Source organism: Mandrillus leucophaeus, unplaced genomic scaffold, assembly GCF_000951045.1.
Source record: "Mandrillus leucophaeus isolate KB7577 unplaced genomic scaffold, Mleu.le_1.0 Scaffold223, whole genome shotgun sequence".
Lineage (NCBI taxonomy): Eukaryota > Metazoa > Chordata > Mammalia > Primates > Cercopithecidae > Mandrillus > Mandrillus leucophaeus.
Window position 1 is genome coordinate 1997925 of NW_012102288.1, and position 18604 is coordinate 2016528.

Below are 18604 nucleotides of genomic sequence, written 5' to 3' on the forward strand. Positions count from 1 at the left end.
GAAATCCTTCACTGGCAAACAAATGCTGCAGCAGGGGCAAAAGCCAAACTGTACGTAAAAAGAAATCACAAAAAAGAGGTCACCACAAGCCAGTTACAACAGAGCAGGTCACTGAGGAGGGAAGAACAGAGAACCCACAAACAGACGCAGACACACTGGAAAAGAGAGGCCATGAAACCCTCAAGATAGTGTCAAATGCAAGCTTGGTGCCACTGCTTTTGGTATATGTTAATTCCCTCCACCCTCTGCTTCCGTACAATCAAATCCACTTTACCTAGGTAGATCTGGGTTCCCTGCAACCAAATAAGCCATCTAAAACAAGACACTCTCCCAAAAAAAAGTTTTGTTTTGTTTTACTTTTTCTAGTACCTTCAAAGTAAGAAATAATTTTCATGCAAAATAAAAGTATGTCATGATCACATGGCTAAGCCAGAAGACAGTTTCTAATTTATGGAATGTAATAGATAACAGCAATTTAAAACCTATTAGAAGTTGGCAGAAAGGAGGAATCATTTTTTCTTCACCATATTTCCGACCAAGTACTGACTGCTGCATTATAACAATGATCCACAAAAGAATACTATGTCTGGGACCTGGGGTTTTTGTCAAAAATATCAGACAGAAATACACAGACCTAAAGATAATCGATTCAGAAGAAACCTACAGATTTTTGTAGGAAAGCAAAAGCAAAACACAAAATAAATCAGGGATGTAATAGGAGATAAATAAAGGAATTACCTTTTCAATAAATAATTCAGACCATATTTGAGACTATCGTGAGGAAATTATACCAGGGTCCTTACAAGAACTGAATTCCATCAGTAGATAGGACCACTGGGAGCTGCTACTTTAATTTAATAAATCAAATATGCTATAACAAGGAGCAATACCAGCCCATGTGGGAAGCCCTCTAAGTGGTATAAAACTCAGGGTTAAACCAAGGTACCCATTTAAAAATGAAAGGCATTTGAGTATCCCATTGGGGTATCTATTAGGATGCTCTATTCAAATGTTCAATAAAAATGAATCAATAGTGGGATCTGAAAATAAAAATCAACTCACAAATATACCACACAAATTGAAGTGGGCAAAACCACCAGCAGCCTAATTAGAAACAAATGAAGACAGAAGATGCCTGAACGCAAGCAGGTCTGTTCACTACAGGGAGAGTATACCAAGCAACAGAGACACAGCCAAGAGGAACCAACCCTTCCGCAGGGCAGGTTTCCCTTGCCACAGCAGCACCCAAGCACTGGACAAGAACCGTGCCACCAGTCCTCAGTATCATGTTCAGCAAAATAAGTGGACAAGGTTAAATGATTTCCCAGCCCACTCTCTAACTCTAGGAATCAGATTGAACTTATTTGGAGAAAGCTGTCTCCAAAACTTGTGTTATGAAATTTTTTTTTTGGAAAATGCCTATAAGTTAACTGATCTATTCAAAAATGGCATTAATTTCACCCCAAGAATCATACAGTTTTCCCATGACTATCAGGGAAAGCACCTCCAATAATATTTATCTAGCTGTATTTACTAAAAACACTCCCAGCATCTGAAGAGATAAATGGCCAACCCAAGTGGAATCTTTCTTACCATTTCGAGACACGTCTAGTTCCACCAGCTGCATGAAGTTTGCTATTTCTGGAGGGAGCCGCTGAATTTCATTATCACTAAGTCCAAGCTTTCGTAATTTGACTAGCTGGAAAAATTGCTGAAAGACAAAAGAGTTTAACATAGATTTCACATGTGTTTGTATCATAAACTTTTGGGCTACTATGAAATGTAAAACAATGTTTTTTAAAAACTAATGAAGATTGTAGCAACATCAATTTCCTAACTTTGATGGCTGTACTGTAGTTGTGAAGATGCTACCACTGGGAAAAACTAAGTATAAGGAACCTCTCAGTACTATTTTTGAAATTCCTATCCATCTACAATTATTTCAAAATAAAAGGTTTTTAAAAATTAATGAGCAACTTAATGAGAAGAACAGTCACTCCTTTAAGCTATCCAGTAGACATAAATATTGACTTATGAAAACTGACATTAAATCTGCAATGCTAAATAGACACGTAAAAACAGACAAGTAAAAATGCATTTAAAAAATATTTTTAAATATTTAAATGTTAAAATATTTAAAAATATTTTAAAAGACATTTTTTAAAGAAATTATCATATATCAGAAAGTATAATAAATATCCCACAAATGTGTGCCGGCAAAATATATATATATGACCAATCTAAAAAGTCTGCACTGGATACTTCCATCAACCACGGCAGACTGAGTATGTGTTCTTTCCCCACACTTTTTAAAAACTGTATTAAAATGACACCAAAAGAATTCACATGAACATAAATATAATGTGAAATAAGCCCATGAAGACAAAAAATGAAAGAGTACAAAAAGCAAACTAGATATGCAACAAAATCCTTTAAGCTAGAAAACAGAGGAATGAATGGTAACCAACCAACAAATCGAAACAAAGCTGGAATTTAAGCCTGTGGGGTGAGTAGCCAATAAGAAACTAGGTCCATGTACCTCTGAGGAAAGGAGAACTGATTGAAAATTTATATAAAGAACAATTAAACTGCCATATTCTCTTCTCTACCCTGCAGAGCCAGGCAGGAGCCTGGAAATTTCCTCTCCAGAAGACGTAAGTCCAAACACAGCTAAGCACAGCTGAGGGCAGGGGTAACGTAACCCTGCTAAAAACAGGGGACTGAGTCAAAGCCTGGCCAGTAAGATCCCACCCTCTCTTCTCCCCGCAGCCCGGCTCCTGGGCATGAGCACAGACTTGCAGACACCAATCTTCCTATAGAGAAGCTTCAGGTTATATGCCTCACCAACACATGGAGCTTCCAAACAGGCCCACCTCCCCTGATCTCCACTGCCACATGCAAGAAAGAGAATGTGCACACACACACACACACACACACACACACACACACACACCCCACATCTCAGAGGAAACAAACATGATGCAGGGAGCAGAAAAAATACTTCCTCAACCAAAATATAATTAATATCCTCAGAGAAATCACAGATGAAGCAACACAACACCATAAAAAGCGTAATTAGAAGAACTAGAAACAAGCTTTCAGAAAGTGAAAAATACTGTAGCATTGATAAAAGAATCCCATAAAAGAGGTGAAAAATAAAGTGAGTAAAGTCCTCAGAAGGTGGAATAAAAAGTTGAAAAGATGGGAAAATGGAAGAAAAAAAGAGAGGAAAATGAATGGACCAGTTCACAAGGTACTACAAAGTAATTCACAGTTCAAAGAGAGAAATACAGGGAACTGCAGGACATGCTTTTTCTGGTTTGAGAGGACCCACCATGCAACCAATAAAACGAATGAATAAAAAAGTACATATCAAGGAATACTCCAGAAATTAGATTCTAAAAGCTTCCAGAGACAGGAAATAAAAGAAAAAGATCATAATGAAGAATTGGGTATCAGAATGGCACTGGACTCAAAAGGAATCTTGAAAGTAAGTGGGCAATGAAGCAATGCCTTCAAAATTCCTAAAAAATCATTATTCCCAACCTAAAATTGTATACCCAGCCAAACTATCAATTAAGTATGATTACATAATAAAAACATTTCAGTCACACATGGTATCAAAAAGTTTAGTTTCCTTGTACCTTTCTCAGGACTCCATCAAAATATGTAAATAAACTTAAAAGAAAAACAACCTGAGATCCAGGAAACAGAATCAACAAAACAGAGAAAGGTAAAGGAAATTCCCAGGATAAAATCATTAAGGGAATTTCAAGATGTAGCTTGAACAACAGGCCCCAAGAGCAAACCATCTACACTGGAGCAAAATATGACAGCTCCCAGAGGGAAGTTTTGAAAAAAAAAATAAAAACACACCTGAGGAATTATCTGATATGTTTGGAAGCATCAAAGGAGATTTACAACTCTTTCAGAATGTTTGGTGATAAATCAGAAATAGGCATAGAGAGAACAAAGCAAGCAAAAGGAAAGAGGGTTATTAATTCCAGGGAAAATATAAAGTGAAAGAACATATAATATAAAATCTGATTATGAACAATACTTACAGTCATAACATTATAGTATCTATATTGGTAAAACCAAAATTTATGTTATGTCAATATTGAGAATGGGAAAGAAACTGTAAGAACTAAAGCCTCGTCTTCCATAAAAAGAAATCCATAAATAACTCAAAGAGGAAAAAAAATCAAGCCGCAAAAGTAAGTCATTTAGCAATATGGAGGCAAATATTCGCAGAAAGAGTCAAAAGCCGGAAACTGGAGTGGGGAAGGAGGCAAGAGGCTGCTGTTTTTCATTGTCACACTAAACAGCTTATTAGATTTTTTAAACTATTTGCATACATTACTCTGCTAAAAATGGAAATTGAATTTACAAATGAAGAAGCCTCTACTAAGATTACAGGATGCTCCAAATGTTAATTTTGTAGGATGCTAACATTTAATAGTCTTCATCTTTCTTTTTTGGGTTGGTATAAAAGATTGCATATTTATATAATCATACAATTGCCTCTTGGAAAGCAATTGAGCAATACATAAAAGAAAAAAATCTTTTCAAGTCCACTGAAATACTTCTGGGCATCTGTCCTCATAACTGAAAATAATGCACAAATACATCTTTGCACTATTATGTGTAAAAATAAAAACTAGAAAACATACATTTCAAAGAAGAAAAATGATTGCATATTATTAAATAATTCAATATTATGCAACAATAAAAATAAATATTATAAAGACCACAGAACTTGAAAAAGATTTACCATGCAAATATAACTAAAAAAGAAAACAAAATTGCAGCTACACTACATTTAAAAAGCATATGTGCATGTGGACTGACAGGAAGAGAACAAAGAAGAAAAAAGCAGTTATGTTAGGTGACAAGGATAATGCATGAATGACTTTTTAATTTAAAAACCATATTTAAAAAAAAATAAAATGAACTATAAATCTCAGTAAATGAATGCTACCAATTAGCTATACAAGATAATGAGGAAAGTGCTCAACTAAAGGACTAATCCTTTGGATTTCTTTACTCATGCAGTTGAGATTTAATTTCTTAAGGAAAGATATTAAAACGTCTTTATACTGCCTGTACTAAAGCATCAGCCAGCATAAAAGCCATTCAATAGAGTCACATATTTGAATAATTGAGCTTATGCCAATTGTTCAGAGTCTGACAGTTTCATAATACATCAATGTGTTTACTCAAGCATGAAAAGCTCACTTTGTTTTCCAGGAAAGGCATAATAGCAAAACTACAAAACCCATCACCATTTCCATACACTCTGGGACCATTCAGAAATAAGACAAGAAATCAAGACAATAAGGTACTTAGATGTACAGTGAATAATAAGTTCACTTTACATCTGTGGAAACGATAACCTACAAATCTTCACATCCAATAGAAGTCATAATAGCACGCAAATTTAAGGTTTGGTTCTGCATGTTACCAGCATCCTCCACTACAGTCTGTCACAAATACTACTTTATTCAACTTGGGAAGTACCTGCCAGATGTAAAAACAACCCTCTCTGACATGATCCCAAATGAAACCAGTAGTTCCTTAATCCTTCTCTCATTATCCTGATGTGATCTTAATATGGTATCCAAAGATCAACACAAGCCAGCGAAACTGTATTAAATTCCCAAATATTCAACTTCCTCAGAGAGTCAGGAAAAATAACTCACTAAGCTATCAACCCTTCTGCCTTGCCTTTGAGATCAGCCAGAGCACATGAAAAACAATTCCTGTAGCTGTCTTGGCAGGACGCCTCAGTGCAGTGCAACCATGTGACAGAACACACAGAGACCGTTCTTCAACTCTACCATGTTTGATTATAGCTCACTAACCCACTTAGAGCACATTCTGTACAATTATATGCAAAGGAACCCAAACTGCCTCGGGTTGTTATGCTACACCCATCTTCTTATAGCCACCATTGCTTTCAGTAGATACAGCCTTTAATTTGGATAAATGTTCTCCCATTCTCCATTTCTGACAAGATTCTTTTCCTTCTTTTTTGGTAGAGTGTTAGTACCTCCCTTCTGCTTTTTAGAAAGGGACAATGAAAATCTCAGTCCTAGAAGAGCTGTGTCCCCTTTTATTATCATTTGGCCAAGGATCAGTCAATTGTCCCCCAGCTGCCCAAACTTCTCCGTAATATAGAGAAAACATAAACCATTGTTACAGATTCACATGGAGAACAACTAGTGTAAAGAATGCTATTAATTCCTGAAAAACTGTGGGACTCCTAACTATAATGACACAAAATTTACTCACAGATTTCCTTCCTGGAGACATTCTAACCTATCACATAAATCTTGACCCCTTTTCATCTTACATAACTCTCATCCCATCCCCACTTCTGTTCCCATCAACCTAGACTGCCTTTTTGGTCAACCACTTGTATGTGGTTGTAAACCAACGGTTCTAATCTCAAGGTAAAATGCACAATATACATCATTTGTGTCATCTGACATTGTTTTTTTCTGTGAGACTTGCAAAAAGTGACTGTGACTTTGTTACCCAGAAATTATACTAGGTATAGATCTTTTAAAAAAAACTCTCACATATATTTTTCCAGAATACATATACAAAATGTGCTTGAAAAAATTATTTATAATACCCCAAAACTGTAAAAACCCAAACACCCATAAATAGTAGATCTGATAGAGGTATTATACATTATTACAATGAAATTCTACACAGCAATGAAAATGAAAGCTTACTGTTAGTCATGATATAGATGAATCTTAGAGATAATGTTCAGTGAATAAAGCCAGGCACTCAAGAATGTGTATTATATTATTTCATTTATATGCTGAATAAATCACCTGAACTAATTTTACAGATGCATACAGAGGTAATAAAACCCAAAAAGATAAGCAAAGAGTGATTCTTATAAAATCAGGTTAGTGGATACCTCTAGATATAAGAGGGAGGATTATGATCAGGAAAAGCATGCAATGGAAGCAGAATACATAATTTGATACAAGTTTTTGGAGTCATGGTAATGTTCAGTTTCTTAACCTGAATGGCAGTGACAGATGTTCACTTTATAATTTGCTGTAAGCTATAAATTTATGCTTTAAGTTCTTTTCTATAAATGTGTTTTATTTCACAATAAAAAAACTTTTTAAAGTTTTAGACTACTTACTAATCAGGAAGGAAAATACCAATTAGCACCAAGGACGCCCAATTACTTAATTCATCAAAGTTAACAATATTAAAGAGCAATGGCATTAGATCTAGAGGAGGAGGAGGGAGAAGTGAACATTATAACCAAAACAACGATAATGATAATAATACAGCAGTTAACCTCTACTGAGGGACACTCTATGTTTGGCAGGAAGCTAAACACTTCACATGGATTACACTCTTTAATCATCTCAAGGTTGCCACAGTGCTGACACCTACACATGTAAGTTAGCTTTCACTGCATTAACAAACCATCCCAAACTCGGTGGCTCAAAACTATATGGATTTTTTTTATGTTTCACGTTTCTGTGAGTTGGTGAGGCAGTTGCGCTGCCGCTCTCATGTGGACTCACGCATCCACATTTGGCTAGTGTCAGAAAGGCTGGAAGATCCACACTGGCCTCACTCCTATGTCTAGCAGTTAGTGCCAGCTGTCAGCTAGAGCTCCTCTGTGCTCCACAAGGCCTCTCTCCCTCCTCCTCCCTTAAGCTAGAGTGGCTTCCTTATATGAAGCTCTCAGAGAGCATTCAAAAAGGGCAATGGCAGAAGCTGAAAGGACTCTTGGGGCCTAAGCTTGAAATTTGCATGATGCTATCCTTCCTGCCACATTCCATTGGTCAAAGCAAGTCACAAAGTCAGCCCATATTTAAGGGAGCAGAGAAATCATCTTCATTTATAGATGGAAGGAATGGCAAAAATCACATTAAAAAGAGGGAGAGGGTGGGAAAAAATTGGTAGATTAAATGAGGTAGAAACCTCAGATATGCCACAGAACACACATGAAAACTGGGTACATTATGTACAAAATGCTATGATTGATTACAGAGTAATGACTTTTCTAAAGCAAATTAGAAGAGAAAATAATATACTGAATAAACTTTGGCTAAGATTCTATATATATAAAAAGGATATAGACAGAAAAGGTCAAGAAAGATTCACAGAATAGTGAAATAACTACTTTGGTTAAAGCAGAGAATTCAAACAATCATATCTCACACCCAGAATTTGAGTTTGAAAGGGTTTTAGCAAACACTTATAAATATTAAATAAGTGTGAATGACACACTTTTTGTCAGTGTGTTTGGTAGAGGTGTGGAATAGGAATATCCCTGGGTGAATCACTTAACTTCTCTGGTCCTGTTGTTTTCTTGTGAAAAAAATAAGTATTAAATGATAAAGGGCTCTTTGTAGCTCTAAAAATTGTAGAATTGCATTTCAAAATACTTTCCATGTGCCAAAAGAAAAATGAAAATCCTGTTAGCACACAATATAACATTAAGCATGAAGTTAAAATGCACAAAATTACAGAAAGTAGATTAGCGATTGCCTAGGAAATGGAAAATGACTGCTAATGGATATGGGGTTTCTTTTGGGTGATGAAAATATTCTAAAATTGATTGCGGTAATTTTAGAATATTTGCACAACTATTTAGAATATATTTAGAATAGTTGCACAACACAGTTGCACAACTGTGACTTTATTAAAAACCAGTGAATTGCACACTTGGGGTGAATTGTATGGTATGTGAATTATATCTTAATAAAGATGTCAAAAAATGCACAGAATTGGTAGATATGAATGAAGAAGGACTTCCTATTAGTAAGAAAAGACTGGGCTGGGGATACACAGATACTTTTATTTATTTATTTATTTATTTATTTATTTATTTATTTATTTTGAGACAGAGTCTCGCTCTGTTGCCCAGGCTGGAATGCAGTGGCACGATCTCGGCTCACTCACTGCAAGCTCCGCCTCCCAGGTTCACACCATTCTCCTGCCTCAGCCTCCTGAGTAGCTGCAACTACAGGTGCCAGCCACCACGCCCGGCTAATTTTTTGTATTTTTGGTAGAGATGGGGTTTCACCATGTTAGCCAGGATGGTCTCAATCTCCTGACCTTGTGATCCACCTGCCTCGGCCTCCCAAAGTGCTAGGATTACAGGCACAGATACTTTTATTTAACTGAATCCCTATAACCAAGTGAGGTAGAGTTTTGTTTTGTTTTGTTTTGTTTTCTATCTCTAGTTAACAGATAAGGAAACTGAAGTCCAGTAACTTTACTGGCTTCCCTGATACTGCACACCAGTTAATAATATTCTTTAGGAAAAATTCCTAAACAGAGCCATGCTGGAAGATCACACAGTAGAAATCCTTAGATAACTACCTGGTAAACAAAAAACACTGGTGTGAAACTACATTCTAATCAGCTAACCAAAACTAAGTCATGCTGGAGGTGGAGGTGGGAGGGTAAGCTAGGAAAGAAATAACTACTAAAATTACCAATGCTGTCAGATTCCATCTTGATTGACAAGTTGTGAGCGGAAGAAAAGAGCACGCTAATGAAACCTACATGTGAAAGCACATAAGTGGGGTTGCTGCCAATCCAATCCAGACGGAGAGAGTAGACATGCAAGAAATCTAGACAGATAAGAATGAATCAACTTCTAGAGGATCAGGGGCACAGAGACAAAACAAACATCCAGATAAAGCCTTGGGCAAGGGAAGGCTGAAAGAAACAGGGAAAGCAGAAGACAAAATTTGATACAAGTTTATAATATGATACAGCAAAAGGGCATACAAAGAAAAAAGGCTCAGCTAGGTCTAGTTTCTGAAGGCAAAGGGGGAGGTATCACAGAGCAGCAGGACAGTCCTGGAGAAACTCAAAAAGATGACACTGTTCAACTGGGAATTAGAATTTTATTAATGCTAAACAATTTTCACAGACACAGAATGGAATTCAAGAGAATCACAAATACTTAAGAATTTGAAATACTGATTCAAAAAATAGAAAGTTTATATTCATGTACTAATAGGCCAGGTGACAGACAATAAATATGAAATAAGATAAAGGGTTTAATCTCTAAATAAAACTAACCATTTCTTCTATAATCTGAAGAGATATTTTTCCCTGCCCATCTATTTGCCCAGAAGACAAATACATGAAATAGATCACAGGGGGAAAAAAAGCCTGTCCTGCTCTAAAATAGAATTTTTAATAGGTTCATGTTTCAGAGGCACAAGTACCCTTTTCTTTATGCAACAAAGAAAAGAGTGCTGACTCCTTTCCTTGCATGACCAAATTTCAGAGAAGCAAATTAGTTTCCACTGAGTGTTAGTACGTGTGTGCTTGAGCACGTATAATAAAGATGCTTACATTTATTTTGCTCAAAATATTTATTCAAAATCTTTCTCTAATTTTTCTGGCCCCCCCTAATAAATTTATCCCCTCATTTGATGGTATATTTTAATGTTTCCAAGGTGTTTTCACGCATTATTAAGCTGTCACCATTAATGATCCTACACAAAGATATAAATGTCCCAAGGGTGACCCCCATAATTAAAACAGCTCAAAGGTGAATCACTTTGAAAACCAAGAAACCAGGCATGTTTTCTGTATTGCGCTATGATCAGAAGGGTGGATCAGACTAGTAGTGGCAACTGCAATCACTTGGAGAAAAGAAGCTTTTGCTAAAAGTAAAATGGATCAGGGCAGCATTACTTTACTGGTAACTTGACTGAAGGGATGAGCTGTTGACATGGGAGGACCAGACTGATGGCGCAGATGGAGAACTGATGAGAGCTGGACCGAGCAGGGTTGGTACTGCAGAGGGAAAGATCAACTATGACGAGAGAAAAAAGATACCGAACTGAAACTAACAATAGGGGAATGATTAAACACAGGATGGCAAATGCATACAATGAAGTATTATATGGCCATTAAAAATCATGTTTCCGGAGAATATTTAATAATATAATAAACACTGTGTTTAAAGGTTAAGTGAAAAAAGATATGTAAAATTGTATACGTGTACAGCATAAGTCCTATTTTATTAAAAAATGTAATAGAAATTTTAGGGGGAAAAACTGTTTTAAAAAGGTAAATCTGCTGAGAAAAAAAGAACTTAGGCCAGATGACGGAGGATCATTCAACTTCTTGGGATTGATATTTTGTGCCACAGAAAATCAAAGATTCTACTCATCTAGAAAGAGTTGTTTTTCCTGCACATTTTAACCAAATGTATCATCAAGTAAAACTTGAAAAGAGGGGGATATAATCTGTTTACATACAGAAAAGAAAAAGGTTCTTTCAACAAGCAGTCAAACAGATATCCAATAAAGTTTATTAAAGTGTTCTTTATATTTTGACGTGGGATTCTCAATAAGGTTGCATTTTTCACACATTGTACTCAGGAAAGCATTACATGACTCAAATGGAATAAAATTTTGTTTAGTGGGCATTGTGCCATGGATTCAATACAATTTATCCAAGCTAATAGTAACAACAAGCACTACATACATACTGTGTCTACTATGTGCAAGGTTTGAAAACGAAAGAGATTTCAAATAAGAAGTAGTCCTTATTCCTAAAGGACATCCAGGAAATGACACAGGACAGGTGGATCAATAATTAAAATATAAGGTGGAAAATGAAAATCATAATGAGGCACAAACTGCCATAAATGGATAACAAACGGCTCTTGTCATCATAAACTGTATCTGTTATGCTTCTTCTGAGAAAAAAACAAAACCCAATTAGGCTATTTTATGGTCAGTCACATCATACCAATAGGATCAAAGATTCCTATGAGGCATCAAATAAGAACGGATTGTTCAGAGGAACTGCATTAGGAAGATTCTTTCTGAATTTTCTCAGCAAATACACCAACATTAAAATCAGCACTCGGAGTACCTTCTGAAGTGACAGGCCGAGCAAAAAAAAAAACTCACATAGGCAACACTAATAAGTCCTGATCATGGATGACAGAATACTTTAGGATTACCTATTATCCATGACAGAATACCTTAGTTAATGTTTTTAATCTCCTTAAGCAATACGCTGATACCGCCCCTAGCCAAAGTTTGATGTTTCTGGACAGCAAGCAAGAAATGGAAGACTCAGGCATTGACATAGTACTTCAAAAATTAATGAGTTGACAGATTACAATCACTCAAGAATGGCCCATAACTTTCTAAGACAACATTTAATGGCACTTTGAGTGCATACAAATTGTAAGTAATGGAGGAAAGAAAAGGACTTTATCTCTTACTCTGAGTAACGCTGAAGATGACCTAACTGTTTTAAACCATTATCAGGAGATCTTGAAGGGTCAGGGAGGGACCTGACTAACCAGTTAATACAACTTAATGCAGCCAAGAATTCATCTCTTAACAAACTGCAAGACGGATTAAGCCCAGCAATGGTAACCATGATATCGCTATATTTATTCTGGAAACTTTGTTTCAAGGAATGCCAAAGCACTTTTCCAAAAGGGGCGGCAGGGTATGGTCAAGCAATAGAATACAGCAAACACTAGGAGAACAAATAACCCAAGCATCAGATGCGTACATACTGAAATCCCACAGGATTCCAAACAATTTAAATATGCAACTTAGCTTTTTGCGTTTACAAAGAAGTCATGTGAACCGGATTGACTGTTTAATGCCATTTGTTCAGGTTGTTAGGCCCTAACCAGATTTCAGGTATTTAGAAACATAACGATCTAATTATAACCACTGTAGAATTTAACAGTGGAAAAGGGCTTAACTTGCCTCCAAACATCTTGTAACATATTCTAAATATACGTAAGCTACAACATATATTGTGGTATTTCCATAATCAAAATTTAAGATTAAAATTGTGTGATTTTATTATGTTGGTGCAAAAGTAAGTACAGTTTTTGCCATTATCTTCAATGGCATTATTCAATAATTATTCAATAATTTTTGAATAATGCCATGGAATATTGAATAATGCCATTGAATGGCAAAAACCGTAATTACTTTTGCACCAACATAATAAAATCACACAATTTTAACTGCAATAATGGCATTATTGAATAATGCCATTGAAGATAATGGCAAAACCCGAAGTGTTTACAGCTCCTGTAAAAGGCAGTCTTGTACCTTGAAAATAAATGTTCTCTTACATTTAAACTTCTCACACACACTAAATTCACACAGTTTTCTACTGGTTTACCATAATAGTTAAGTAAAAAGGCAAGATGGAAAAAACTGAGAGTATATTCCCTAGCAACTCACAAACAGTTATGCAAACACAAAACAGATCTCATGCTGATCACCACATTTTGGCTCCACAAACAGAATTTAAATATTAAATTCTAATATTAATCCAGATGAAGAACCACAGAGACAAGGCCTAACTGCAAAGTTTTTGAATCCCCCTACTGTTTAAGGAACAAGGCAGACCATTAGTATCCAACAAATTCTACTCAGCTCCCATGTCCTGAAGTTACATCCGATGAGATGTTAACGTCTAACAAGTCTGCTTTCTTTGTGACAAGAAAAGGCAAAGCTCCTTCAGAGCCACTTTAAAAACTGCTCTTTTTGACAGACAGTCTTTACATTTTATTTCTACTGTTTACCAACAACCTAGGTAAGCCATGGAACTAACATTCCTGGCCTTTGTCTAATGTAAGAATGTGCAGAAATGTTGGGTAGTGACCCGCAGGCCACCCAATGAGCCATCTCACTACCACAGTATCTAAGGACACAGTTCTTTCATTGCAACTCAGCTCTTAAAATACACTCTGGCAGTGTGCTTGTATTTGCTGACCAGTTGGTTCCTCTGCAGAAACACCATCTAGTAAGTGCTTTGTTCAGCACATCACCTCAAGGGTTCTCTGAGTCAGAAACCTCTCTTTGTGACATGCAACCAAAAAGAATATTCAAGAAAAGAGGAATGCAGGAATTCTGTAGGAAACTCCCAATCATAATCCCAAAGTAAAGTGTTAAGAGCAACAGCATTCCTTCACCAGGAAGCAAGCAACATCTCCCAGGTGTTCAGACCAAAGGGCACAATCTGTTCTTGGTAAGCTCCCAGGACAATTTTCTGAGGTAGCTCAGTGTCCCAACAGCTTCTTTGCTACCACTTCTCCAGGTTCCTACTCCTAGCTAAGAGTCCATCTTTTTACCCAGATTTGTATAATAAAAGGAAACAAGATCACCCAAGTCATGACTCACTATAGCATATCATTAGCACCAACCAGGGAGATACCGTGTCCTGGTACCATGGGCCCCTTTTCTCTCTGGAAAGCACTTTCCACAGCCTGATATTCCAGGCCCATGATTCAGCAAAGATTTCTTTTAATGAAGAATATCTCATATGCGTGAGTGACAGCAATTTAACATTAAAATGATTTATTACTAGACAGATTTTGAAAGTCCAATTTCAAAAAGTTTACAACATTACTTTTTACAAGAACATCTCCAAAATAATGAGAAATGCCTCTCAAGTGCCAGACATTAGGCCAGGGGCTCTACATACATAATCTCATTGAACCCTAAAAACAACCCTGAGCCAGGCAGTTACTCTGATTTCACAAATGATCCAACTAAAGCACAGAGAGATTACATGCCTGGGTCCAGATTACATCGATGTGTCTGCGCCAGCATTCAGACTCATGTTCACAGTCCCAGCATCTCTACTATGAAGACCAAGGCAAAGAAGGTGCACTGTGGAGCCCAAACTCTATAATCCCAACTCCCCAACAATTTACTGGCTGTTTGTGTGACCTCATACAAGTTACTTAATACAGTGAATACAGGTTTTCAGGATAGTATGTGGCATATGAGAAATGCTTAATATATGTTAGCCTTAATTATTACTATTAAACCCACCACATACCACATCTTCCTATATATCCAAGTCACCAAACTTTTCAAGAGCAAAAATACTAGATCTAATGATAACACCTTGTTGCCCTTGGAGTATACTGGTAGGATGAGGCTAAGTGCTAAACAAGAATCATGCCAACACATTTTAAGACTTCTTTCATTTTCAAAAACAGAGAAGGACCACAAACAAAAAGATACTGTACGCAGAAATCGACAGACCGCAGGGACCAAATGTTTAAAGGGTCTCAGGACTAATTAACAAGTCCAGCAACCCAATCTACCAAGTATTCAAGCTACTATCCAAACATGGCATGTAAATTTTTAAAAATGTTTTTCATACTCATCATCAAACCAAAGCAACAAGTGAGCTAAAACATACATGAAAGGAACGGAAGGAGTTCAGGGAGGCTCAGCAACTTAGACAGTGCAAAGTCAGTCAACACTGAATGAAGGGTGGACCTAAACTGTGCATAAAAGGAACACAGGGCAAGAGAGGAGGCCTAGATCCTGCCCAGGAGAAACAGTTGTACACATTGGAAAATGGAGACAAGCCTGGCTAGGCCAGCCCCTCCAGCATTAGCCTGCCTGGCTCAGAACCAGATGGGTGCTGCCCTGTGACAGGGCTCCCAGGTCCTAGCCCTGTGAATAACTAATAGCAAAGCTTTGAGCACCCAAGATGGTAAATGAACTCAACTAGACCTCTGTCCTCCTTTCCAGCATCAACAGCCTGTAATTCTCTATTCTCTAATTATGAAAAGAAAGGAAAGCAGGTAAGACAAATTACCCATTTTCTTTTTTTTTTTTTTCTGGCCTTTGAACTAAGGGCCGCCAACTCTCCAATGGGTTCTATTCCAAACATCCATTTGTAGGTCAGAGCTAGAAGTTCAGAATGCACTTCCTCATGCATGAGACCATTACAGATTGTGATTAAGTCTTTAAGTAAGCCTGTAAACGTCTGCTCAGTCCCTAATGCAGCATAAACAGGCCTTCTCAAAGCTTTCCAATGGCTATCTACTAGTTATAGAACAACGCACAAGCTCCTCAGCTCCATACTCAGGGCCCTCATGACCTGCACATAAATAACACCATCAACATTTCTGTAGGTTTTGAGAGCTTATAAAATGCTTGCTCATATCTTATGCTACCAACACAACTGCCCAGTGAGCAATCATTATCACAAATTGAACTTTGAGAGACAAGGCATGGAAGGTATCAGAGCCACACCTTCAACAAACCTCTCTGGCTTCAAGTCTAGTGTCCTTTCTAACTTCTGTCCCACAAATATCCGTGACCTTTCTGACTTCACTTCCCACACCCATAGGCCCATGCACCCCATGTTCTGGCACCAGTGAATCATTCATTATTCATTATGCCTTTCCTGTTCCTAACAACCTTTCGCCAGCTAGCAGCATTTTACTCATTCTCAAATGCCATGACCTCTCTGAGGCCTTTACCCAATTACCTGGGCAAAATTAAGGTGATTCTCCAATGCATTTTGTCTCTGCTCCTTCAAGAGATTAATGAGCCCCCTGTAGTAATAAACCATATTATACACACTAAGGCATCCCTCAGAATACCTGCTACAGTTCTACTCAATAGATATTCAAGGCCAGTTGTCCAGTGAAGTAACATGACACTATTTCAACGGGTTTTTTTTGTTGTTGTTTTTTGGGTTTTGGTTTTTTGTATGTGTGAAAGTGTTTATTCGGTTTCATTTTAAGCTCCAACTCAGGATATTTAGAATATATATATGCTTTGTAAGCAACTTCATTCCCCACCCTCATAAACTCTAGGCTGGAAAATGGGCAGAGAGAGCAGCTTTTGGGTCCGAACAGAAAGAACCAAATCTGCCACATTTTAAGAATTACTGAGGCAATTGTTAAGCATATGAATTCTTAGTGCATAATCTCCAGGCACAAGGGTTTGGGAATATGATTGTTTAACAAATGTTCCCAGTTAACTTTTATGATCAAGTCAGGTTTTGGAAACAGTAGGTAAGATCACTGGGTCCTAAGCCTGGATGCACATTAGAATCACTTGGCTTAAATATACCTTATGCAAGTTGGGCCAGGGTTGGGCAGGTGGGTTAAAACATACATTTACAATAGAGGCATCTATAGTCACCCAGGAAAGGGAAACTAACGGGGGGAGGAAGAGTGTTAAAAAAAAAAAAAAAGTCTCAGCTATTACAATGTTTGTGTTTGTTCAAAGGGCCACAGTATATATGCAGATATATAGTTTATCAGTGGTGTTAAGATTTCATAATCGAAGGGGAGATTACAAAATGTATGTCTAAAGAGGCACGGAGGGGGATCTAATGAAAATAAGGTTGAGGAACTATGGGTTAAGATGATGAAAAAAGTCAATCACTCTTGACATTTGCATAAAAGAAGATATCCCCCTTTTCCCAAATACTTGTCCTACAGCTGCTCTGAGTTGAGTAAAGATTTGCTAACTGAGAAACAGTTCAAAGATGATATGGACATGAATGCTGGAGCCTGACTGTACATGGGCACCTTCAGAACAGGGCACCTTATCAAATACAAGCTTTTAATATGTTATCAATGGAGAGTAATAGGGGCTCTTTGTTCTCTTTTTGTGGTCTCTCTTGGAGGGTGCAGTGAGACATCCTTTATTATTTCAAGCTGGCTTGGAAAGACTGGGGAGGTTCCTCTATTAACACAAACCAAACTTAGGCTCTGGGTTGTAAGAAGGCATGGCCTCTTTAGGGTTAAAATTAAAAATTCAGATCCATTTCAAAAGCAACGCCCGGACAGCTGTGATCAGGAGTCCAAAAAAAAAAAAAAAAAAAAAGATATGTGGAAGAGACATAAAGATCATGCCTCAGCAAGCCCATGTGTAGGCAGAGTGCTAGCAGGAGTAGGTGGAAGCCCTAGCAAAAGGATGCTCTGATCTAGTGTGTTCTTTCTAGACACACTAGAAAAACGGGAAAAAAATGGTCATCATAGGCCAGCAAGGACAAGAATGAAAACTGTGATCATGCCATTCCTCTGCTTGAAAAATCTTTGAGGACACTCAGCCAGTAAGTGACTCAAATGGGTAAAACAAGCCAATAATAACCAGAGAAGGAAAGTGAAAGAACACAGCAACAGAAAAAGAAGGCAATAAAAAAGCACACACCATAAAAAGACAGCATAAAGAACAATCAAAAGGATATAAAAATTGTAATTTCAGAACCAGAGAGTAGCTTAAAGATTACCTAGTCTGTGGCTCTAAAAGCTGGACCATCACCTGTTCCCCACTTAATGCCTGCAAACCAGTTCTTAATCTGCTGCGTTATCATCAGACTCCTGGGCCTCACCCTCAGAGTTTACTCAGTAGGTCTGCAGTGAGGCAATGCATTGCAGTTTACAAAGTTCTCCAGTGACTCTCATGAGCAGCCAAGTCTGGGAGGCACTACCAACTTTGGAGATGGCCCCTTTCCCTGATTCTACAACTCCAGGAACCCAAAGCACACTTATAATGTTTATAAAATCCCTTATTTCCCATACCAATGACTTCTCTGCCAATTCCCAGTGTTAACTTTCAAAACAGTGGCAGTAGAACATGAGAGGGAGGGGCTGACATGGCACCCAGGCTCCTTGGTCTAGCAGGACTGACCACTGCCCACATTAGCAGGCTCTTACACAACTACATCTTTAAGGCAAGACAGGCAAATTTGATAACTTGGTCACTTTTCAAAGATTTATTCCTTTGCATAGACCTACAAGAACATCCAAAGTGCATACCTCCATCAT

General features: G+C 37.4%; 1 protein-coding gene across 1 annotated transcript in view; it reads right to left on the reverse strand.

Moving 5' to 3' along the window:
• The window catches only part of LRRC1 (leucine rich repeat containing 1), a 140310-nt gene that overhangs the window by 89758 nt on the left and 31948 nt on the right, over positions 1–18604 (reverse strand). Inside the window, exon 2 of the mRNA XM_011981327.1 lies at positions 1594–1711. Coding sequence (XP_011836717.1) covers positions 1594–1711 — 118 coding nt within the window. The remainder of the gene's footprint in view (positions 1–1593; positions 1712–18604) is intronic.